Below are 26238 nucleotides of genomic sequence, written 5' to 3' on the forward strand. Positions count from 1 at the left end.
TCTGCTTGAGGGTGAAGTCATTTTACCAGGTTTCTCATGATGTTTAGAGAAGACCCTCTGTACCCTGATCCAAAATGGTTCCAGTGGTTCATATAGTGGAAAAGCTGATACAGTTTGAGTCGTTTCTCAAACCCTGGAGCTTTGGGAATTTTACTGTGGTAAGCAGAGTAAAAAGAGTTGCTGAAACCACCAAACATCCCGGCTATCGCAAGTTCATATTCTGAATGACCATAGAAGGAGGCAGGGTCAAAAATAATGGGGCCAGAGTCATCCTCGGCTACATTTCCTCCCCACAGATCCCCATGAAGGAGAGCAGGAACGATCTCCAAGTCACAGAACAAACTGGGTATCTTCAGCTGGGGAGGGAAAAGAAAGCAAGAGTTACCAGTGAAATGCCTCAAGATGAAGAATGGTGGGGTGTGAGTTACTTTAGACAGCAGATGTTGAAATCACCAGAGTAAGCATACACACACACATAAAGGTTAAAAATATGAATTCAACATTCTTAAAAATTAGCTGGTTAACTGCCAATCAAAACAGACTGGTGCCTTTTGACATTTAAAATTAAAAACTTCAGAGGGGGATCAACATGGTTTCTACTTTTACAGAATCATAGATACTAGTGATTGAAGACCATAGTCATCCAATCGTATATCCCATCCCCAAGCCTGCAATACAGGGGAATGTCTCAGTTAAAGATTCCATCTTGTATGTTTGTCATTTCTTCCTAACTTCAGTATGTGTCATAACCGCTTTTCAGTGTTATAAAGTCCAAAGTTAAAAATTCACTCAGTACGCCAAATTTAGCCAGTTGCAAACAAATTCAAAGATACTGCTCCACTGGAAGAAGGGGTAAGAAACCTCCTATTATCCATGAGCAGAGGATGGTGTCCCTAGCCTCTGTTTGCCAGAAACTGGGAATGGGTGACAGGGGATGGATCACCTAGCTATCAATAAATTAAGAGTCACAGGGAGCTCTTCTACCTGAAGCTGTGCCCAAAGTTCTCTTGCCTCCCTGTCTCCTGAATTCTTTTCAACCATATCCATCTGGGGCTGGATTCGCTGCCTGGCATAGAAAGTTACCCAGTCATTCTGCCAGTCATTCACCTGGAAAAGCAGGAGCAGAGGTTAGGCATTGGACACACAACATAAGACAGGGTAGCATTTTTTAAATATAGCCTTTGAGGAAATAAAACAATTTGTGCCTAGGCCTGGTCTACACTGGGGGGGGGGGGAGGGGTCGATCTAAGATACGCAACTTCAGCTACGAGAATATGAGAATACGTATCTTAGATCGACTTAGAATCACTTACTTCGCGTCCTCGCGGCGCAGGATCGACGGCCGCCACTCCCCCGTCACTCCGCTTCCGCCTCTCGCCATGGTGGAGTTCCGGAGTCGACAGCAGAGCGATCAGGGATCGATTTATCGCGTCTACACTAGAGGCAATAAATCGATCCCCAATAGATCGATCACTACCCGCCGATCCGGTGGGTAGTGTAGATATACCCTTGATGTCTGTCTAGTGCAAGGTGTTACTATTTCAGCTGTCTATTCTAACCAGTGTTCAGGAAAGGTTCAAGTCTTCTTTAAAATCTCATTCATTGAATAAAAGCAACAGCAGATATTATCGCAGGTACCCAAACCCTGTAGCACCAAACCCTGTCTTGGGCTTTTGCTTTCCAAGCTATCTGGAACATATTAATTCCTAGTGTAACTCCACTGAAATCAATGGAGTTACATCTAGAATAATCTTGGCCCTTTGTGTTTTCCAAAGCAAAGCAAAAACTCATCTCTTACAATCCAAACATTTGCTCTTCCACAATTAGAAAAATGTATAGCAAAATCTTAAAGTGTTACATTTAAATCCCTAAGAATGTAAAACAACAGAAATGCCAATAGGTTAAATAAATTCCAAGACTTAAGCAGAACCTACTTGTGGGAGATAGCCACAACAGGTGACTGTATGAAAGCCAAATCGATCCACGAACTGGATGTCTGTTTGCCCCTCACTTTTACCTTGCAAACCAAAAAAATAAAAACATAGATTACAAAGATTATAAGTATTTGCAGTGTAGGTAGGCTTTAAATCAGATGGAGATACAGTAGTTTGCTGGTAGCAGACAGCTTACACTGCAGTATCTTTATTAAACTGCCTTCAGTTAACTTTAGGACAAGATTGAAATGCTTAAATTTTAATCTTAATCACATCATCTGGTGATATATCGCCTCTGAAACAAAGCTTTTGTAGGTAATGATCTGGAATAAATAGTGGGGACAGCAAGTCTAAGAAATATTTTACCCACGAAAGAGATAAAGAGCTTTTTGCTATTTGTGAATCTTGTTTCAAATACAAAAAGGAATTTGTTCCAAGTTTATTTGCATGACAGTGTTATTGGAGCCAAATACATGTTCCTGAAATAACAAGGTCATTTTAGCAACTGCCTGTTTTACAAGTTATCTATTAACTAGCTTCATGTCATTAAATTTACAGACAACTATGTACTGTACCAACAGTGTTCCCCTCTTTCTTCATCTTCTCTCCAAGTTTCTGGTTGTGAAGGTGGAGATCAGCCAACTGTGTTCCAAGCTTTGCTGAATGCCTAAGAAACCAAAATAAGTTCTTTTAGCATCACTGAATCATATAGTAAGCAGTGAATTCACATCTTGATATGCAGGGAATTACTCATGTACATTTGCTGAGAACTTTTCCACATGCTCTATCTGGAGCAAAGACATCCTTTTGAGGAGGGGAAAAAAGCTTAAGACCAACAAGTTCTGAAAATTGCATTTATTAGGACACAATGGCTATTTCTCACAATGTGACATTGAAATGAAAGTGAGAGAAACCCTAACACAAAGTAATTACTGCAATACAACATTTCTGCTATGTATTAGCTCTACATGAGGCCTGTACATTTTTCACTGCTCTACAGCCAAAATGCTTCTGAAACAAATGTAGTCAAACTTTACTAATTCTGGGTCACTGAGAACGAAAATGATGCTTAAAATTGTTGATTGGCTCTAGTTTTCAAGATATGCTATTGGGTCAGTATATACGACCCTTGACTTGGGAATGGCGGAGGATAAGTGAGTTATAAAGGGAAGGGATCTCAATTTAAACCAGAAATGACTAAAATACATCTTTGACTGGATCTATGAATAAATCTATGACTGGGTTGGACAGTACTTGCTTTTTAGGCAAAACAATGAATGATGCAATCTGAAGCTGGTGTTGCGTCATACATGATATGAATTGCATCATGTTATTCCTAGAAGTCATGGATGATGCAATCATAACGAAGCTTACATCACTCTGCTGAACAAATTGCCCTATATCAGCTCGAGAAATCATACAGTGTCGTGCTCTCTTATTTGTCAGTGTTTGATTTTGCAAAGGGACACATTTCTGTTTAGCCAAAGTGAGCAGAGATGCCTTGTACTTGTGTGAACAGTGCAGTTAACTTCTGCTATGTTTATGGTGAAGTGACTTTTGCATCACAAAAGCGCAGTATAACCACTATGGTTAAGAAAGCCTATCACCTTTATTTTGGCTGCAAAATTGGAGATCAGGACAAGAGGTGGGCCCCACACATATGCTGCAACACTTGTGCAACAAATCTTCACCAGTGGTTGAACAGGAAAAGGAAATCTATGCCTTTTGCAGTGCCAATGATTTGGAGAGAGCCAACAGATCATACCAGCAATTGTGACTTCTGCATGGTGCCTCCAGTTGGGAAAGGTGTGTCAAAGAAGAAAAAGTGGACTGTGCATTATCCAAACATTCCATCAGCTATACGCCCAGTAACCCACGGAGAAGGACTGCCGGTTCCTGATGCACCAGAATCATTCTCACTTGAGTCAGACGAGGAAGAGGAAGAGGATGAAACTTCTGGTCCTGAACCATCAATGTCACAGGACCCACATTTTCTCCCATCCTCCTCCTCTGAACCACACCTCATAACACAAGGTGAACTGAATGACCTTGTCAGGGATTTGGAACTACCCAAGAGTAAGGCAGAGCTGTTGGGCTCCAGACTACAGCAGTGGAATCTCCTGGCAGGTGATGTTAGGGTTTCCATGTTCCGTGACCGTCAAAAGGATCTTGTCCCATTCTTCTTCATGGAAGGTGATCTTGTAGCCTGCAACAACATCGATGGTGTGATGGCAGCCCTCAACATCGTTCACGATCCAGATGAGTGAAGACTGTTCATTGATTCATCGAAGACGAGTCTTAAAGCTGTTTTACTGCATAATAGCAATGTTTTGCCATCAATTCCAGTTGGTCATGCAGTCCATATGAAGGAAACCTATGACAACATGAAACAACTTTTGAGGTGCATAAACTATGACCAACATCAGTGGCAGCTTTGTGGCGATTTGAAGGTTGTTGCTCTCTTGCTTGGTCTGCAGACTGGATACACAAAGTACTGCCGTTTTCTCTGTGAATGGGATAGTTGTGCAAGAGATTCCCACTACATCAAGAAAGATTGGCCACTCCGACAGTCATTGGAGCCTGGGAGGAAAAGTGTTCAGCATCCACCACTTGTTGAATCAAGGAAGATTTTGTTACCACCCTTACACATCAAGCTGGGTCTGATGAAGAACTTTGTCAAGGCCATTGACAAAACACAAGCAGCTTTCAAGTGCCTCCGTGGAAAATTTCCAAGGTTAAGTGAAGCTAAGATAAAGGAAAGTGTCTTTGTTGGTCCTCAGATTCGTGAACTTCTTCGAGATGATGCATTTGACCATGCACAACAAGGCAGACAATTACAGGTTGTTGGTGGAAAACCTCCTCAAGGCATACAAAAGCCTTGGTTGCAACATGTCACTAAAGATACCTTTTTTGCACTCTCATCTAGATTTTTTCCCACCGAACTGCGGAGCAGTGAGCGACGAGCACGGCGAGCGATTTCACCAGGACATTGCAACAATGGAGAAACGCTATCAGGGCAAATGGAGCCCATCAATGCTTGCAGACTATTGCTGGACAGTGACAAGAGATGCTCCATTTAATGAATACAAGAGACAAGCCAAGAAGCGCCGAGTAGACACTGAATAGGACTAAACTATGTACAGCATAGTTTTTTGCCTTTTGTTTCATAATAAATTTTATTTATATAACCCTTTTGCTGATTTTTAAAGTGTTACATAAACAGGACAGGTGAAATATTATCATGTAAAGCAACCATAAACACATGAAAAGACCTAGGTTTACAATTTAAAACTCTACTATCTACACAATATACATAGACATAAAATGTAAAAACTTAAATATCTTAGAAACAGTAGCCAATCAGTTGTTTTAATTGTCATATTTGAATTCAGCACATCAAAATACATAATAAATAGCACATTTTATCTCTGAAGCAGACGATTTCTCAAAAATTGTAGACCATCAGCCTGTGAGAAGATCATGCATCATATAGCCTATTAGTTTTTGTACCTCCAGATACATTTTAGAGGCAGGGGATAAGTTGGATTTACTCTTTCCTGGGCTCTACCTCTGCTAAAGTGTCTATTCTTTTCATCATTTCATGCCTCATTTATTGCAATTTTAAGGCTCTCCGAGACCTCTCCTCTCTACATCAGAGACCAGAATGCTAAAGCTAGACTGCTCTCACCCTCCAGGAAACAAGACCAAATCTCCTGTAGCACCTTCACTGGCTTCCTATCTATCTCCAAACAGAATTGAAAGTTATCCTTCTGCTTAAAACTCCATATGAATTTGCTCCTCTTGACTTCTGAGCTCATATCCATCTCCTCTGCCCTCTCATTCTAACCCTCCATTCTTAGACTTTTTCCAAGTACAAGCTCATATTCTCTAGAAAATTTTGCAACTCCTCCCACAAGATAGAAACCTACCATGTAATACTCAAGATACTAGCCTCCCAAGTTACCTTATGTTCACTCTCTTAGTCTTCACCTGCCACATCATCTCCCTGAATCCAGTGCATTGTCATCTCTTCTCGTTGTTCCTGTTCTAACACGGGGCCTGATCATACCTCTGAAATTAGTACATCAAGGGTCATATTCATGCTCATCTCTCCCCAACTTTCACAGAAAGGGAGTTCAGCCACCTTTGCAGCAGGATCCCTTTGATTCCCTGGACCTCACGGTGGGCTCCCCATGAATCTGAGCATCCGCCAAGACAGCAGGGGGCAAGAGGAGGAGTGAGCAAACTGAGCAGACATGCATCTCTATCGCCTGAGCCCAGCACAGATCAAGGAGGATCTGTAGTGCGACCAAACACTATTACATTTCTGCAGCCCTGCTACTTGATGAGCTCTCTAAGCCAGCTGCAGAAGCCCAGAGGGGTGAGGAGGGCGCAACTCAGCTCCCTGATGGAACAACTGAGAACAACCTCCATAGTGGGTTTTCTTCCAGGAAAGGGGACAATCAGGCCCTCAGATTTTAAGCTATCAATATTCAGGACACAAACTTTATCTATCTGGAAGTGCAATGTACACCCCTCCTGTGCTATAGAAGAAACAATAAATAGTGCTTCATATCCCCCAAAGGTGAGAATCACATGGCAAGATGATCTCATAGTTCTTTTCCCTAACTCCCACAATTCTTACTCTGAAATCTTCATAAGAACAGCCATACTGGGTTAGACCAAAGGTCCATCTAGCCCAGTATCCTGTCTTCCGACAGTGGCCAATGCCAGGTGCCCCAGAGGGAATGAACAGAACAGATAACACTGGTCTACAATTTTTGAGAAGTCGTCTGCTTCAGAGATAAAATGTTCTATTTATTATGTATTTTGATGTGCTGAATTCAAATATGACAATTAAAACAACTGATTGGCTACTGTTTCTAAGATATTTAAGTTTTTACATTTTATGTCTATGTATATTGTGTAGATAGTAGAGTTTTAAATTGTAAACCTAGGTCTCTTCATGTGTTTATGGTTGCTTTACATGATAATATTTCACCTGTCCTGTTTATGTAACACTTTAAAAATCAGCAAAAGGGTTATATAAATAAAATTTATTATGAAACAAAAGGCAAAAAACTATGCTGTACATAGTTTAGTCCTATTCAGTGTCTACTCGGCGCTTCTTGGCTTGTCTCTTGTATTCATTAAATGGAGCATCTCTTGTCACTGTCCAGCAATAGTCTGCAAGCATTGATGGGCTCCATTTGCCCTGATAGCGTTTCTCCATTGTTGCAATGTCCTGGTGAAATCGCTCGCCGTGCTCGTCGCTCACTGCTCCGCAGTTCGGTGGGAAAAAATCTAGATGAGAGTGCAAAAAAGGTATCTTTAGTGACATGTTGCAACCAAGGCTTTTGTATGCCTTGAGGAGGTTTTCCACCAACAACCTGTAATTGTCTGCCTTGTTGTTTCTGAGAAAATTTATTGCCATTAACTGGAAGGCTTTCCATGCCGTCTTTTCCTTGCCACGCAGTGCATGGTCAAATGCATCATCTCGAAGAAGTTCACGAATCTGAGGACCAACAAAGACACCTTCCTTTATCTTAGCTTCACTTAACCTTGGAAATTTTCCACGGAGGCACTTGAAAGCTGCTTGTGTTTTGTCAATGGCCTTGACAAAGTTCTTCATCAGACCCAGCTTGATGTGTAAGGGTGGTAACAAAATCTTCCTTGATTCAACAAGTGGTGGATGCTGAACACTTTTCCTCCCAGGCTCCAATGACTGTCGGAGTGGCCAATCTTTCTTGATGTAGTGGGAATCTCTTGCACGACTATCCCATTCGCAGAGAAAACGGCAGTACTTTGTGTATCCAGTCTGCAGACCAAGCAAGAGAGCAACAACCTTCAAATCGCCACAAAGCTGCCACTGATGTTGGTCATAGTTTATGCACCTCAAAAGTTGTTTCATGTTGTCATAGGTTTCCTTCATATGGACTGCATGACCAACTGGAATTGATGGCAAAACATTGCTATTATGCAGTAAAACAGCTTTAAGACTCGTCTTCGATGAATCAATGAACAGTCTCCACTCATCTGGATCGTGAACGATGTTGAGGGCTGCCATCACACCATCGATGTTGTTGCAGGCTACAAGATCACCTTCCATGAAGAAGAATGGGACAAGATCCTTTTGATGGTCACGGAACATGGAAACCCTAACATCACCTGCCAGGAGATTCCACTGCTGTAGTCTGGAGCCCAACAGCTCTGCCTTACTCTTGGGTAGTTCCAAATCCCTGACAAGGTCATTCAGTTCACCTTGTGTTATGAGGTGTGATTCAGAGGAGGAGGATGGGAGAAAATGTGGGTCCTGTGACATTGATGGTTCAGGACCAGAAGTTTCATCCTCTTCCTCTTCTTCGTCTGACTCAAGTGAGAATGATTCTGGTGCATCAGGAACCGGCAGTCCTTCTCCGTGGGGTACTGGGCGTATAGCTAATGGAATGTTTGGATAATGCACAGTCCACTTTTTCTTCTTTGACACACCTTTCCCAACTGGAGGCACCATGCAGAAGTCACAATTGCTGGTATGATCTGTTGGCTCTCTCCAAATCATTGGCACTGCAAAAGGCATAGATTTCCTTTTCCTGTTCAACCACTGGCGAAGATTTGTTGCACAAGTGTTGCAGCATATGTGTAGGGCCCACCTCTTGTCCTGATCTCCAATTTTGCAGCCAAAATAAAGGTGATAGGCTTTCTTAACCATAGTGGTTATACCGCGCTTTTGTGATGCAAAAGTCACTTCACCACAAACATAGCAGAAATTAACTGCACTGTTCACACAAGTACAAGGCATCTCTGCTCACTTTGGCTAAACAGAAATGTGTCCCTTTGCAAAATCAAACACTGACAAATAAGAGAGCACGACACTGTATGATTTCTAGAGCTGATATAGGGCAATTTGTTCAGCAGAGTGATGTAAGCTTCGTTATGATTGCATCATCCATGACTTCTAGGAATAACATGATGCAATTCATATCATGTATGACGCAATACCAGCTTCAGATTGCATCATTGTTTTGCCTAAAAAGCAAGTACTGTCCAAACCCAGTCATAGATTTATTCATAGATCCAGTCAAAGATGTATTTTAGTCATTTCTGGTTTAAACTGAGATCCCTTCCCTTTATAACTCACTTATCCTCCGCCATTCCCAAGTCAAGGGTCGTATATACTGACCCAATAGCATATCTTGAAAACTAGAGCCAATCAACAATTTTAAGCATCATTTTCGTTCTCAGTGACCCAGAATTGGTAAAGTTTGACTACATTTATTTCAGAAGCATTTTGGCTGTAGAGCAGTGTAATCATCAAATGATCCATGCCTTGTCACCCATTCCCAGCTTCTGGCAAACAGAGGCTAGGGACACCATTCCTGCCCATCCTGGCTAATAGCTCCTGATGGACCTATCCTCCATGAACTTATCTAGTTCTTTTTTGAACCCTGTTATAGTCTTTGCCTTCACAACATCCTCTGGCAAAGAGTTCCACAGGTTGACTGTGCATTGTGTGAAAAAATACTTCCGTTTGTTTGTTTTAAACCTGCTGCCTATTAATTTCATTGAGTGACCCCTAGTTCTTCTGTTATGAAAAGGATTAAATAACACTTCCTCATTTACTTTCTCCACACCAGTCATGATTTTATAGACCTCTATCATATCCCCCTTTAGTCATTTATTTTCCAAGCTGAAAATTCCCAGTCTTGTTAATCTCTACTCATATGGCAACCGTTCCATACCCCTAATAATTTTTGTTGACTTTTTCTGAACCTTTTCCAATTCCAATATATATTTTTTGAGATGGGGTGACCACATCTGCACGCAATATTCAAGATGTGGGCATACTATGGATTTATATATAGGCAATATGATATTTTCTGTCTTATTATCAATCCCTTTCTTAATGATTCCCATTCTGTTCATTTTTTGACTGCTGCTGCACATTGAGTGTATGTTTGCAGAGAACTATCCACAATGACACCAAGATCTCTTTTGTAAGTGGTAACAGCTAATTTAGACCCCATCATTTTACATGTATAGTTGGGATTATGTTTTCCAATGTGCATTACTTTGCATTTATCAACACTGAATTTCATCTGCCATTCTGTTGCCCAGTCACCCAGTTTTGTGAGATCCTTTTGTAGCTCTTTGCAGTCTGCTTGGGACTTAACTATCTTGAGTAGTTTTGTATCATCTGCAAATTTTGCCACCTCTCTGTTCACCCCTTTTTCCACATCATTTATGAATATGTTGAATAGGACTGGTCCCAGTACAGACCCCTGGGGGACACCACTATTCACCCCTCTCCATTCTGAAAACTGATCATTTATTCCTACCCTTTGTTTCCTATCTTTTAACCAGTTACCAATCCATGAGAGGATCTTTCCTCTTATCCCATGACAGCTTTCTTTGCTTAAGCGTCTTTGGTGAGGGACCTTGTCAAAGGCTTTCTGAAAATCTAAGTACACTATATCCACTGGATCCCCCTTGTCCACATGCTTCTTGACCCCCTCAAAGAATTCTTGTAGATTGCTGAGGCATGATTTTCCTCTACAAAAACCATGTTGACTTTTCCCCCAACAAATTATGTTCATCTATATGTCTGACAATTTTGTTCTTTACTATAGTTTCAACCAGTTTGCCCAGTACTGAAGTCAGGCTTACCAGCCTGTAATTGCCAGGATCACCTCTGGAGCCCTTTTTAAAAATTGGAGTCACATTACCTATCCTCCTGTCATTTGGTGCAGAAGCTGATTTAAATGATAGGTTACAAACTACTGTTAGTAGTTCTGCAATTTCACATTTGAGTTCCTTCAGAACTCTTGGGTGAATACCATCTGATCCTGGTGACTTTTTATTGTTTAGTTTATCAATTTGTTCCAAAACCTCCTCTAATGACACCTCAATCTGGAACAGTTCCTCAGATTTGTCACCTGAACAGAATGGCTCAGGTTTGGGAATCTCTCTCACATCCTCAGCCATGAAGACTGATGCAAAGAATTCAATTACTTTCTCCGCAATGGCCTTATCTGCCTAAAGTGCTCCTTTAGCCGCTCAATCGTCCAGTGGTCCCAATGGTTGTTAAGCAGGCTTCCTGCTTCTGATGTACTTAAAAAAATTTTTGCTATTACTTTTTGAGTCTTTGGCTTTTATAGCCTCTTTAATCTCCGTGAGCATTTCATAGTCACTATCACCATCCTGGTCAGGTGGTCAGTAATATATCCCTACTGCTATATTCTTATTATTAGAGCATGGAATTACTATCCATAGAGATTCTATGGTACAGTTTGGCTCATTTAAGATTTTTATTTCATTTGATTCTACGCTTTCTTTCACATATAGTGCCACTCCCCCACCAGCATGACCTGTTCTGTCCTTCCAATATATTTTGTACCCTGGTATTACTGTATCCCATTGATTATCCTCATTCCACCAAGTTTCTGTGATGCCTATTATATCAAAATTCTCATTTAATTCAAGGCACTCTAGTTCACCCATCTTATTATTTAGACTTCTAGCATTTGCATATAAGCATTTTAAAAACTTGTCACTTTTTAGCTGTCTGTCATTACATGATGTAATTGAATGGGACTCTTTTTCATTAGACTGTTTCTCATCAGATCCTACCCGTATTTTATCATCTTCCATCCTCTCCTCCTTACTATGACAGAGAATTTCCATTAATAGATCCTCCCCTAAGGGATGTGTTTGTCTGAACCACCTGCTCTTCTGCACCTGTCGGCTTTCCCCCAGCCCTTAGTTTTAAAACTGCTCTATGACCTTTTTAATTATAAGTGCCCGCAATCTGGTTCCATTTTGGTTAAGGTGGAGCCCATTCTTTCTGTATAGGCTCCCCCTTTCCCAAAAGTTTCCCCAGGTCCTAATAGATCTAAACCCCTCCTCCCTAGACCATTGTCTCATCCACGCATTGAGACCCTGCAGTTCTGCCTATGTAACTGGCCCTGCACAGGGAACTGGAAGCATTTCAGAGAATGCTATCATGGAGGTCCTGGACTTCAATCTCTTACCTAACAGCCTAAATTTTGCCTCCAGGACCTCTCTCCTATCTTTCCCCATGAGACTGGTACCTACATGTATCACGACCGCCGGCTCCTCCCCAGCACTACACATAAGTCTATCTAGGTCAGAGGTGGGCAAACTAAGGCCTGGCCCTTGAGCTCCCGGCCGGGGAGGCTAGCCAGCCCCCGGCCTCTTCCCTGCTGTCCCCCTTCCCCCGCAGCCTCAGCTCGCTGTGCCGCTAGCGCTCCGGGCAGCAGGGCTGTGAGCTCCTGCCGGGCAGCGCGGCGGCGTGGCTGGCTCTTGTCGGGCGGCGCGGCTGCCAGTCCTGGTGCTCTGAGAAGCATGGTAAGGGGGCGGGGAGTGGGGGGGTTGAATAAGGGGCAGAGGGTCCCAGGGGGCAGTCAGGGGACAGGGAGTGATTTGATATGCGTGGGAGTCCTGGGGGGCCTGTCAGGGAGTGGGGGTGTGGATAGGGGTTGGGGCAGTCAGGGGACAGGAAGCAGGAGGGGGTTGGATGGATCGGGGGTTTTGAGGGGGGCAGTCAGGGGGCGGGAAATGGGAGGGGGCGGATAGGGGGTGGTGGCCAGGCTGTTTGGGGAGGCACAGCCTGCCCTACCTAGCCCTCCATATAGTTTCGGAACCCCAATGTGTCCCTCAGGCCAAAAAGTTTGTCAACCCCTGACCTACATGTCTCGAGAGATCCGCAACCTTTGCACAAGGCAGGCAAATCACCATATGTTTCTCCCGGTCATCGCAAACCCAGCTATCTATGTTTCTAATGATTGAATCCCCCATAACTATTACCTGTCTCTTCCCAATAACTGGAGCTTCTCTTCAGTTTATGATTGATTCATGGTATAAAAGTATTGTGAGATACTAAGGGGCACCATATACAGAGTGCAGCTTCCCCTCCTGTCCCAGATCTAGCGAAAAAAACAACATATCAAAATGGATTTTCATCCCCAAAACAAGTAATTTAAATGGTTTCCCTTAAATCTAAATTTCTGGTCACAGCAAGAAGCAATGACACAATTAGAATTTACCTGTTAAGACTCCTCATTTCCAAATGCTCCATCACAAATAGAGTGCTGCCTCCTGGCACGTCTATAACTTTGATGGGTTTGGGCACCTTTACTGTCTGTGTTTGTAGGATGGCTGACAAACTTTCCATTTCTCCCTCAAACATTCTTCTGGCCTGTCAAATACAAAGGAAAAGCGTCACTCCCCTTGAATGCTCTTATGGCTAAATGAAGGGTCTTTCCCCAAGTAAACATTTTAAACAGAGAATAGCTTGTTTTTGGCTAGAGCAGATACAAGATACCTGCGGTCCAGAGTTGTGATACCTACACTGCTAAGTCTGACCTATAATAATTTCAGAATTACAGAAGTTCCTATCCATAAACCTGCCCCTATAGAAGCAGTGTGGCGTCTAGCATTTTATAGGGTCAGGCAAATAACTCAACAATTGAATCAAAGCCTGGGTCACACATCGGAGGGTCCATCTCCATTCATGGAACAGAGTTCACATGCATACTGCTGACAAAAATACTGTGTTAACGTGATGTGCAGCATCTGTGTAGAAAAATGGATACAATCAATAGATACATTAAAAGGACGGTGTTAGGTGTTGGTATTCTGTGTAGCTTTGCACAAAATTAACAGTCTACCTAAAAGTCTAGCTACAAATATTAAAATAGCTGCTGCCATCCCTTAAGTTTGTGTTCTCAGCAGAAATATAAAGAATGACTTTGTGGCTAACCTGCAGCTGTGATGTTCTTTCAAGTGAGAATCTCGTCAAGTTATAACTTTAGGTCCTTATTCTGCCAATGCCATACATGTTGAGTAGTACTTACTCTCCATTGACTTCAATGGGACTAATCACATAAGTAAATACTACTCAAAGAGAGAAAGGGTTGGACAAAAGGTCTCTTAGAGAAGCTGCAGTCTATGCTATAAGCATTAATGAAACTAATTAAATATAACTGCCTAGTGAATAAAATAGCAACAGAACAGTTTGGGGCCAGATACAGGAATTAAAGTCACAGGACAAACTGCAGTGGGCATTGATTACAAACTCCCCAGACTGGAGGCAAGTAAGAATTCTTGGATTATCTATTAAGGAGTTTGATACTTTATGACTTACAATTTTATTTAACCAATGTAGGCATTTGTATCTCTGCCTGAAATATTATGCCAGGCTTAAGCCAGTTGCAAATTTTGATAGAGTAAATAACTAAAAACAAACATTTATAATACAACTGCTGATATAGCACGTTGCTGCATACACAGCACAGCATTATAATACGGTCAGGTGAAGTTTGCTTTCATCAGCACTCTGCATTTATAGACACATGCAAAAGCATAGAAAACAGTGGCCAACTGAATAGCAAATTAATCCAGGTCTTCTGACTTTTTTGTTTAAAATAACACCTCTCCTTTGTTACTCAACACCATCCTGCTCCTAGTTCTCTCAAGCACTCCCAAATGTGCTGAAAGAATTATTGCCAAACAGAATGTTGTATGTATTAACTGAGGCCCAAATGGAAGTACTAGGTTGCCATCACTATTAGGTGCTCTAAGTCTACTACTAGACAACAAGCCCTTTCATCACCTTTCTAGCTGGGACCTCAGCATACTTGAGTGACATTGTTACCCTGCTGCTCATACAGCCAAGCAGGAAAGGGTAGAAAGACTGGGAACAGACATAGTGGACAGTTGTTGTACTACAGGTAAATAGTTCGTGCTTTCTTGCATATGCCCATTGTTCTCCTTCCACCTAGGGCCTAAATCAAGTGTACCCTTAGAATATCTTCCTCTTATAATTTTCCTCACTTCCAACAGAAACACAGAACTAACATTCTGTATAAGACCAATGTTTCATCTAATGCAGTATCCTGTCTCACACAATGGCTTATACCAGATACTGCAAAAGAATATGCAAGAAACCCCATCAAACACAATTATGGAAAACCCTGGTCCATAAGGGAAGTTTCTTCCTAAGTGCAGGCAGTTACAGACTGACTTACATCCTAAAGAATCACAGAAACATAGAAATGTAGGACTGGAAGGGACCTAGAGAAATCATCTAATCCAGCCTCTTGCGCTAGGCAGGACCAAACACCATGACAGGTGTTTAGCCTGTTCTTAAATGCTTCCAAAGACTGGGATTTCACAACCTCCCTTGGAAGCCTATTCCAGAGCTTAACTATCCTTGAAGTTAGAAAGTTTTTCCTAATATTGAACCTAAATCTCCCTTGCTGCAGATTAAGCTGATTACTCCTTGTCCAACCTTCAACGAACAGACATGGAGAACAATCAACCACCATCTATCTGCTTAATAATAGCCATTAACATATTTGAAGATTGTTATCAGGTCCCCTTTGGTCTTTTCTCAAGACTAAGTTGTTGTTGTTTTTTACCTTTCCTCATACATCAGGTTTGTTATAATTGTTGTTGTTCTCCCCTAGACTCTGTCCAAATTGTCCACAGCTTTCCTAAAGTGTGGCGCCCAGAACTGGACACAATACTCCAGTTTAGGCCTCACCAGTGCCAAGTACCGCTGTCTTACATATGACATTCCTGTTAATACAGCCCAGAAGGATATTAGACTTTTTCGCAACTGCATCATTGTTGACTCGTGTTTAATTTGTGATCCACTATAACCCCCAGATCCTTTTAATCAGTACTAGACAATTATTCCCCATTTTGTAGTTGTGCATTTGATTTTTACTTCCTAAGTGAAGTACTGAATTTCATCTTGTTAATTTCAGAACAGTTCTCTAATTTGTCATGGTTGTTTTGAATTCTAATCCTGTCCTCAAAAGTGCCTGCAACCCCTCCCAGCTCAGTGTCATCTGCAAACGTTATAAGCATACTCTTGCTCCATTATCCAAAAATACTGACTAGTACAGGACCCAGGATTATTGTAAGCAAAACACGAGAAGTAATTCTTCCACTCTACTCCACGCTGATTAGGCCTCAACTGGAGCATTGTGTCCAGTTCTAGGCGCCACATTTCAGGAAAGATGTGGACAAACTGGAGGAAGTCCAGAGAAGAGCAACAAAAATTAAAGATTAAAGGTCTGGAAAACATGACCTATGAGGGAAGATTGAAAAAATTGGGTTTGTTTAGTCTGGAAAAGAGAAGATCGAGAGGGGACATGATAACAGTTTTCAAGTACATAAAAGGTTGTTACAAGGAGGAGGGAGAAAAAATTTTCTTCTTAACTGCTGAGGATAGGAGAAGAAGCAATGGGATTAAATTGCAGCAAGGGTGGTTTAGGTTGGACATTAGGAAAAACTTCCTAATTGTCAGAGTGGTTAAGCACTGGACTAAATTGCCTAGGGAGGTGGTGGAATCTCCATCATTGGAGATTTTTAAGAGCAGGTTAGTCAAACACCTGTCAGGGATGGTCTAGATAATACTTAGTCCTGCCTTGAGTGCAGGGGACTGGACTAGATGACCTCTCGAGGTCCCTTCCAGTTCTATAATTCTATGATTACATCCCCAATACATTAGAAAGGATAAAGCAGTCTATTTCAGACCTTTGTAGTAAAGTGATGGGGCACAATAATATCTGTAGCGAGCATTACCATTGCCATGTTATCATGAAGGACATTAAATATACCACTGTGCTGCAGTCTATGGCTAGCTGATATTGCCAGGTGCCTGATACACATACAGCTGCTCACCTCAAGGACCACCAGATGCTGCCACCCACCCTAGCGGTCAATGAAGATAGATACTTAATTCCATCCCACCCAGAAGATGGAGTCTGTATCTCCAAGCATGTGGCATAAGCCTAACTATGCCCCAACCCAGCTCTTGGAATAGTACTGCCTTAGGCAGGCTAGCAAACATCCACCCAGCACGGTCCTTCACACAGGAATTACTAGGCATTTTGCTGCCCCTAAGCAACCTCCTGCGTGGTACAGCCAGCTCTGCAACTACTCACTCTTACACCCGAGCCTAAGCAATGCTCTCTCCATCCAATCCTGAAAGGTGAAGCCAGCTCATTTTTAGCACGAACAGCCCTCCAATTAGTCCCATTACCCAAAAGAACTGCAGGAGCATCCAAGCTCCCAGTGAAACCCCTGCTCAGTATGCAAGCCCCCAGTGAACCCCCCTGCCCAATTGCCCGCCGCTAACCCAGCCCCCAGGGGAGCCCCGGGCCCGCCGCTAACGCAGTCCCCCTGCACCTCCGCCTTGGAGTTGCTCTTCACATAGACCCGGCCCCCGTCGGTGTCGTAGCTCTGGCCCTGGCTGATGCAGCCGCCGCCCGAGTGGCCCGTGGGCCGCAGCACTGAGGTGCCCAGCTCCCGCTTCAGCGCGGCCTCCATGCTACTCCCCTGGCGGCCCTCACGAGCCGGGGCGGGCGGGGCGCGCGCCGAGCAGAGCAGCTGCAGCAGCCCGGCCGCTAGGGCGCCAGGAGCCTCCTCCCTTGCTATCACTGGGCATGCGCAGTGACAGCCGCCTCGGCAGTCACCGGCTGGATCTGAGTCCCCGGGAGGGCGCTGGGGATTAGGGCGCGAGGCTGCCTGTTCTGTGGGAGCTGCCGGGGCTGGGGGACCACGGCTTTGTATTGGGGGGGCAGAGAGGGACCGAGGGGGAATCATTGCTGTGGGGCAGAAGAGAAGGGCTGAGGGGGAGGGGAAACTGCTTTGCATTGGGGCAGGCAGATAGTGACTGATGCTGGGGTCAGTGAATTGGAGGGCAGATAGGTGCTGTGGGTGGGGGAAGGGGTTGCTGCTTTACCAGGCCGGCTCCAGGCTCTAGCTGAGCAAGCTGGTGCTTGGGGCGGCAGATTCATAGATTCTAGGACTGGAAGGGACCTCGAGAGGTCATCGAGTCCAGTCCCCTGCCCGCATGGCAGGACCAAATACTGTCTAGACCATCCCTGATAGACATTTATCTAACCTACTCTTAAATATCTCCAGAGATGGAGATGCCACAACCTCCCTAGGCAATTTATTCCAGTGTTTAACCACCCTGACAGTTAGGAACTTTTTCCTAATGTCCAACCTAGACCTCCCTTGCTGCAGTTTAAGCCCATTGCTTCTTGCTCTATCCTTAGAGGCTAAGGTGAACAAGTTTTCTCCCTCCTCCTTATGGCACCCTTTTAGATACCTGAAAACTGCTATCATGTCCCCTCTGTCTTCTCTTTTCCAAACTAAACAAACCCAATTCTTTCAGCCTTCCTTCATAGGTCATGTTCTCAAGACCTTTAATCATTCTTGTTGCTCTTCTCTGGACCCTTTCCAATTTCTCCACATCTTTCTTGAAATGCGGTGCCCAGAACTGGACACAATACTCCAGCTGAGGCCTAACCAGAGCAGAGTAGAGCGGAAGAATGACTTCTCGTGTCTTGCTCACAACACACCTGTTAATACATCCCAGAATCATGTTTGCTTTTTTTGCAACAGCATCACACTGTTGACTCATATTTAGCTTGTGGTCCACTATAACCCCTAGATCCCTTTCTGCCGTACTCCTTCCTAGACAGTCTCTTCCCATTCTGTATGTGTGAAACTGATTTTTTCTTCCTAAGTGATTTTTTCTTCCTTTGCATTTGTCTTTGTTAAACTTCATCCTGTTTACCTCAGACCATTTCTCCAATTTGTCCAGATCATTTTGAATTATGACCCTGTCCTCCAAAGCAGTTGCAATCCCTCCCAGTTTGGTATCATCCGCAAACTTAATAAGCGTACTTTCTATGCCAATATCTAAGTCATTAATGAAGATATTGAACAGAGCCGGTCCCAAAACAGACCCCTGCGGAACCCCACTCGTTATGCCTTTCCAGCAGGATTGGGAACCATTAATAACAACCCTCTGAGTACGGTTATCCAGCCAGTTATGCACCCATCTTATAGTAGCCCCATCTAAATTGTATTTGCCTAGTTTATCGATAAGAATATCATGCGAGACCGTATCAAATGCCTTACTAAAGTCTAGGTATACCACATCCACAGCTTCTCCCTTATCCACAAGACTCGTTATCCTATCAAAGAAAGCTATCAGATTGGTTTGACATGATTTGTTCTTTACAAATCCATGCTGGCTGTTCCCTATCACCTTACCACCTTCCAAGTGTTTGCAGATGATTTCCTTAATTACTTGCTCCATTATCTTCCCTGGCACAGAAGTTAAACTAACTGGTCTGTAGTTTCCTGGGTTGTTTTTATTTCCCTTTTTATAGATGAGCACTATATTTGCCCTTTTCCAGTCTTCTGGAATCTCTCCCGTCTCCCATGATTTTCCAAAGATAATAGCTAGAGGCTCAGATACCTCCTCTATTAGCTCCTTGAGTATTCTAGGATGCATTTCATCAGGCCCTGGTGACTTGCAGGCATCTAACTTTTCTAAGTGATTTTTAACTTGTTCTTTTTTTATTTTATCTGCTAAACCTACCCCCTTCCCATTAGCATTCACTATGTTAGGCATTCCTTCAGACTTCTCGGTGAAGACCGAAACAAAGAAGTCATTAAGCATCTCTGCCATTTCCAAGTTTCCTGTTACTGTTTCTCCCTCTTCACTAAGCAGTGTGCCTACCCTGTCTTTGGTCTTCCTCTTGCTTCTAATGTATTGATAAAAAGTCTTCTTGTTTCCATTTATTCCTGTAGCTAGTTTGAGCTCATTTTGTGCCTTTGCCTTTCTAATCTTGCCCCTGCATTCCTGTGTTGTTTGCCTATATTCATCCTTTGTAATCTGTCCTAGTTTCCATTTTTTATATGACTCCTTTTTATTTTTTAGATCATGCAAGATCTCGTGGTTAAGCCAAGGTGGTCTTTTGCCACATTTTCTATCTTTCCTAACCAGCGGAATAGCTTGCTTTTGGGCCCTTAATAGTGTCCCTTTGAAAAACTGCCAACTCTCCTCAGTTGTTTTTCCCCTCAGTCTTGATTCCCATGGGACCTTACCTATCAGCTCTCTGAGCTTACCAAAATCTGCCTTCCTGAAATCCATTGTCTCTATTTTGCTATTCTCCCTTCTACCCTTCCTTAGAATTGCAAACTCTATGATTTCATGATCACTTTCACCCAAGCTGCTTTCTACTTTCAAATTCTCAACGAGTTCCTCCCTATTTGTTAAAATCAAGTCTAGAACAGCTTCCCCCCTAGTAGCTTTTTCAACCTTCTGAAATAAAAACAATGAAAACAATAAAAAGATTGTTCGAGGCGGCATTCTGCCCAATCCTAGGGCGGCACGGCCCCCCCCCCCTTTTTTTTTTTTGTTCCGTCCTGGCCGCCCTGTAGGGGGCGGCGGCGCGGAGAACCAGAGCGCCCTGCAGGGCAGTCCTCTTCCTTCCCTCCCCGCTGACCGGAGCGGAGCCCTCGCAGCAGGCGGCAGCGCAGCGGGAGGGGCCGCGTGGCAGCGCCCCTGCTGTAGCCCTGGCAGCCCCCTTCTCTCTCTCCTGTCCGCTCCCCCCCCCCCCCAGCCGGTCCCCCTGTATCCGCGCTGCGGCCGCGCCGCAGGTTGTTTTTTTTTTTTGCTTTGCCGTTCTGGCCGCCCCGTTTTTTTTTTGCTTGGGGCGGCCAAAAAGCCAGAGCCGGCCCTGTGCTTTACAGACTGCATGGGGGAGAAAGCTGAACCCCAGAAAAAAATGTGAACTAAAGAGTAGTCACTGCTTTGCGTGTGGGGCAGGGGGGAGAGGAGAGGGAATCGTGGCCCAGCAGGAGATAAGGACCAAAGGGGAGCCACTGTTTTTCCACATCCCCCACCCCCTTGTCAATGTAGTGACTAGGCCAAATAATTCTGGATCTTTCCCTGGTTGTTTGGTCCACACTGGGCAGGTACCCACGCTAGTCTAGTTAATATTGCCAACAGTTGCTCCTGTTTTGGAGTGTTATTTCACAAACAGAATGTGAAAATGGTTCTCTTTCAACTCGTTTCCCTAGGGTGTGTTTAGATTCTTTCCTAATATAAGTGCAAAGAAAGCACATGTACAGGAAAACAGTTTGTAGGGAAATATGTATCTAGTGTCAGTGAAACAAGATAATAGCAAAATACTGTGCTTTTAAAAATATTTGGATTCAGTGCTTTCTGGTTATTACAGAATAATATATTAGATTTTTCCAACAAGAATATTTTGCTAATAGTAGGAACTAACCAGAGCAGCTATAGCAATATGTTGTCTGAAATGATGCAGAATGATAATGTTCCTTTCCTACTGAAATTGTTTTCGTTAATTTATTTCACAAAGAATTTTCTATGGCAACTAAGAATTGCCAAATTTAGAAGTGGAAAAGATCCTTTAAATCAGGGTTTCTCCACCCAGGACTCCAAATTAGATTGGTGTAACAATCCTCACTCAGCAGTTGGTCAGGAAGCATGGCAGAACAGTCAGGGCCACAACCCCGTGACCAGCAGGGGTGGAGGGGAGGGAGAAGGGGTGGTTGTTAGGGGAGTGCAGGACCTCCAACTCCACCAGGCTCTGACCCAGGGTGGCCTGGCAACCGAGGCTGCTTAAGGTTGCCCTCTCTAGGCCACTTTCTAGAGAGGGCAACCTCCCCCCAACTCAGTCCAAGGCTTTCCTCTGCTGGGGAAACCATGAAAATAAATAGTCCATGCCATGTCCATATATAAGGGAGAGGGGAATACTTCCCTCTCTGACTGTTTCTGGAATAGGTCCTCCCTTTCCTCAGGGATGGCCCTTTGGACTAGTTTTGTTAGAGACTTCAACCTTCCCACTGCAGGTCTACCACCAAATGAGCTGTTTCCTGTTTTTTTTTAATTCCTCCACCAGATGGAGCATTTGCTTCAGGTGTGATGAGGCGGGACTGGCTGGGCCCAAAATAATCCCTTAACCCCTTGTTGCCCAGTCTGGGGTTTGTTCATCCCATCACAGTCACCAGAATGTTTCCAAGGGTCATGGGCAGCTCCTGTCCCAGGGGAATGGCTGGGCTTGCCTCCCTTCTCCAAGGCACTGCAACCTCTGGGGTCTAGCGCCACTCAGGTTTAGCCTCGCTGTCACGATGACAGGAATCCAGATAGGCCGAATTTGAGTAAGTGGCACTGCAACCCCATGAGCCAGGTCACAACTCCAATCACACACATTTGGTCCAGTCAGGGGGGCAGGGACAAACCTGAGCGGCACTGCAACCTCGGAGGCTGCATTGCCCGGAGTGGAGAGACAAACCCAGCCAGCCCAACAGCACAGAAGCTGCAGGAGCCACCACTGTGGGGTGAGTGCCAAGCAGCAACTGCACCCAATCCCCTCGGGGGCAGGATTGGACAGAAAGGGCCTCCACCCCCCACACTGTTTACTGTGTTGCAACAGGCCATAAACATTTACAAATGGGTAATGAGCCCCAAAAGGTTGAGAACCACTGCTTTAGATCTTCCATTCATCTCCCTGCCAGTGCAGGATTGCACCCTTCCATTTATTTTCTAGTATTTTGTTTAGTCTTAAATATTTCAAGTGATGGTATTCCCACTGCTTCCCTTGGGATAGTGTTCCATACTTGACTACATTTTACTGTCATGATGACATGTTGATATTCAGCCTATTTTTCCCTTTCTTAATTTAATCCCATTATTTCTGGTTCACCACACACACAAAAAACCTTCCCTACTTTGTGTGAAAACTCTTCTGATACAGTATCTGTAGAAACTTACCTCCTTGCTTTGGACTAGCTTAGCTAAACTAGACATATTTAATTCTTTTCATCTTTCCTATATTAAAGCCAGAATGTAATTAATGTTTTTTTAACCTCAAAGTTACTGGTATGTAATCTCATCCTTAGCAATGTTTTTATCCTGGTAATTTTTCTTTTATTTTTAATTTGGAAATGTTTATGCTCTTGGGGCCCAATGTAGGGGGAGCGTGCCATAGTTTCTTCACAGCTTGGGGCCCTCTGCAACAAAGATCTGGGGCAGCAGGAGTACTTGGCAGGTGGGAAGGATATGGGGTGAAAGTAACATTCAACACTTACTGGTACGGGGGCCGGCTCCGGCTCCCGGAAAGAGCGGGGCCTCAGGCGGAAGGGGCGGGGCTGGGGGTCAGCGTCATCCAGCCAGCCCATTTGCACTGCCTGGCCCATGCTGCCCAAGGCTCCAGCGGTGATTGAAAGGCCCTGGGGCTCTGGGTGGTGCTGTACTAGCGGCAGCTGCGGCCGGAACCCCAGACCCTTTTAAATTACAGCCCCAGGGCAAATGCTTTTTTTGTCCCATCCCTCCCCCGCCCCCAGTTGGCGGTTGGGGTGGGGGTAGGGCAAAAGGGGCAACGACATTAAAGCACTGCCACAGCAGCATTTTAAGCAGGGTCCTTTGCCGCAGCAGCGCTTTAACATCAGCTGAGTTCGGGCTGGTACTGGTGGCCACTTTTTACTAGTACGCCGTACCGGCTTACTTTCACCCCTGGAAGGGTAGCGGAGTGGCGAGTTATATGGGCCCGTAGTGCCCGAGCTTCAGCAAATTCAGGGCACAGGGGCCCAGCTCCACCAATGTTTGGGGCTGGGTCTCTCTCCGCACACTTTCCCCGGAGCATCCCTGCCTGTGCCCTGGGCAGTGGGCGGCCTGCTGCTGCTCCATGCTGCGCTCCCTCGCCGGCCACTGCCAGCTACAAAAGGGAGTGGCGCCGGCAGCAGGCTGAGGTGGCAGCACAGCCGCCACCTGTGGAGGGAGGAGGCAGGGCTGGCGCTTCCACTAGGTGACCCTAGGCGGTCGCCTAGGGAGGCAGGATTTGGGGGGTGGCATTTTGCCATCCTCGGTGGAAATTCGGTGGTGGGGGGTCCTTCTGCTCCGGGTCTTCAGCGGAAATTCGGCGGCGGGTCCTTCACTCGCTCTGGGACCCGCCGCCGAAGTGCCCCGAAGACGCGGAGCGGAAGGACCCCCGCCGCCGAATGCTCAGAGGAGGAGCACTGCCGCCTAGGGCGGCAAAAACCCTGGCGTCGCTCCTGGGAGGAGGTGCACACACATGACAGCAGCCTTCCCCCTCCTCCCCCGGCACCCACCACAGGGGAGGCGAGGGGGCTTCCTGGACCTGAGAGGGGCCCAGCCCCTAGGAGCACATGCAGTGACGGTGCTGGGTGAGTGTGCTGCTGGGGGGACTGTGGAGTCCTCCTTTCTGGCCCCAGCTCCGTCACTGCCCTCACCCCCAGCCAGAGCCCTCATCCCCCTACACCCCCCACATTGTGCAATATAGGAACTGTTAAATGCTTACTGTTTCCAATCCATTTTTACATTATTTACAAAAATATATATCGGCTTACAAGGCAGGTGTGGGGGGACGGGACTTGGACCCGTTCTGGGCACCAGCAAAAATTGTACAAACCGGCCGCCCCTGAAGGGTAGAGATACTTCACTCCCCAGGAATCTGCTTCTTACCTTACCCCCAACTTGTCGGCCACCCCATAAGCCTAATTAGGATCATAAGCCTTGATGAGCCTATTGTGGAACATTGAATGGCTTTCCTAGATTTGGTGGCACCACTTTGATCATCTAGTCTGACCTGCTGTGTATCACAGACCAGAGAATTTCTTAGTGATTCCTGCAGTGGAGAGAATTATGCTTCCCTGTTACATAAGTGACGTTATCAAGCCCAACAACTTGCATTATCTCCTCTCCTCCCCAGAAGCCACAGTAGGTTGAAGAGCCTACTGTGGTTTATGGGGAGGAGAGGAGATAATGTGGAGGAAGTCTGGACCCCCTGCATGGAGCCTGGGAAACAGCAGGAAGAATGGAGGATGGAATCAGTCTTCACTCCCCTGGAATTTCTCTACAGAGGCAGGGAGCAGTAGGAGGCATGGGGAAGTGTCTCCTCCACAATCCACACATCTTCCCCTCCTCCCTGGCTTCCCCTCTGCAGAATTAGAAAGAATAGTACCAAACAGGCAGGGCACTTTCCAGGATAATTAAACTAACTTGTCCAGTCTGATCTCTCCCTATTCTCTATGGCTCCAAGCCATAAGGACATATGACCACTCAATAAAACTGACCTGAGAAATGCCCAGTGTCAGGTGTATGAGATGCTGTCTCTGTGTTTGACACTGGGAGCTTGGAGAACACATGGGCTGCAAAATTACAAGACTGGGGAAAAACTTAAACCTTGAGTAATTTTTATTTAAGTAGCACTTCCTAAATTCTCAGGGAAAATTCCGCTCATGCCTGACTTTTAAGCCAAGCAATTTGAAAACAAATTGGTTATGCCAACCAAAATTTAAAGGAAGCTAGAAAATGCAGCTTAGAATGGAAATTCCATTTGGTTTTGTGACAGGTGTACCAACCCTGCACCAGGCATGAAGAGGTTACAGAGTAGCTTTGGGCTCAGACAACCCCATACCTGTGAGACCATGCCAGTCTTGGAAGAGGAGCCTTCAAAAGCAAGAAGCTCACTTCAGAAAGCTCTAGTGTGGGGAGGGGAACAGAGTGTTCATCCTCAGCTCTCAGGAAGGAGTATAGTAGAGCACCAAGCTAGCTTAGGTTGAATGCAAAAACCAAACACTAGGACAGATGGCTGGAGGCTCAAGGTAGGACAGAGAAGGTGGAGCTGCTTTTTATTTGGGTTAATTTAGTTTCTTTTAATTTGTTACCTTGAGGACTGAGACTAGGGGCTGAGCTGTTGCTGAGAATACGAGCCCTCTGAGGAGAGGGTAGATGCACTGTAGGAAGTAGTCCCAGGAAGAAACAAGAGGTCTGACCAAACAGACCTTAATCACTTGCCACAAGGATCCTTGGGCTTGAACCCACGGTAGAGGGAGGGAGGGAGGGATGGGTTCCCCTACCTCTTCACAGGGAAGCCTAGCCAGAAGATCCCAGACACAAGAGGCTAGAAGCATTATTGGGCCTGGATGAGGTCTATCAACATGTGTGAGGGCCTGGGAGTACTAGATGAAAACCCTGATTTACCCCAAAAGTGGTGAGACCAAAGGTGACCCAGCTGGAAGGCTGAGTCACAATGCAAAATAGGACCACTAGTAGACCTGAGCAGTAGGACTACAGAGAACAAAACCCTTCAATGCTGCTCCTAGCCAGGAGGCAGTGCTCCAGCTGGTGTTGAGTCACTTTGCTGACGGTCTTAATTATGGAGTTGCAATACACTCCTCCATAATGCCATCAGTAAATAATTGTATAGCAAGCTGTACTGGAGAATAGTTTAATATTTAATCGTAAGGGATTGGAGTGCAGTTAGCTCAAAATTTGGGGGGACAAACTGGGTTGCTGTGGGTATAACAAGTGCTTGCCTATTGGCCAAAGCTGTAGTGGTAGCCTCATTAATTACATGTTGAAAAGAATCTAAAGAAACCATCAGACCATATCTCCAATCTTCTCATAAAGATGTAT

General features: G+C 44.8%; 1 protein-coding gene across 1 annotated transcript; it reads right to left on the minus strand.

Annotated features, from left to right (window-relative positions):
- LOC135888118 (ketosamine-3-kinase-like) lies at nt 1–17294 on the minus strand. The gene is made up of 6 exons (XM_065415924.1): nt 17154–17294; nt 12998–13149; nt 2510–2601; nt 1935–2017; nt 985–1107; nt 1–356 (listed from the first exon to the last, which is right to left on the minus strand). Exons 1-6 carry the CDS (start codon nt 17292–17294, stop codon nt 18–20), a joined length of 930 nt encoding a protein of 309 aa, XP_065271996.1. The 3' UTR covers nt 1–17.
- Between the last annotated feature and the right edge of the window lie 8944 nt (nt 17295–26238).

Source organism: Emys orbicularis, chromosome 13 (assembly GCF_028017835.1).
Source record: "Emys orbicularis isolate rEmyOrb1 chromosome 13, rEmyOrb1.hap1, whole genome shotgun sequence".
NCBI lineage: Eukaryota > Metazoa > Chordata > Testudines > Emydidae > Emys > Emys orbicularis.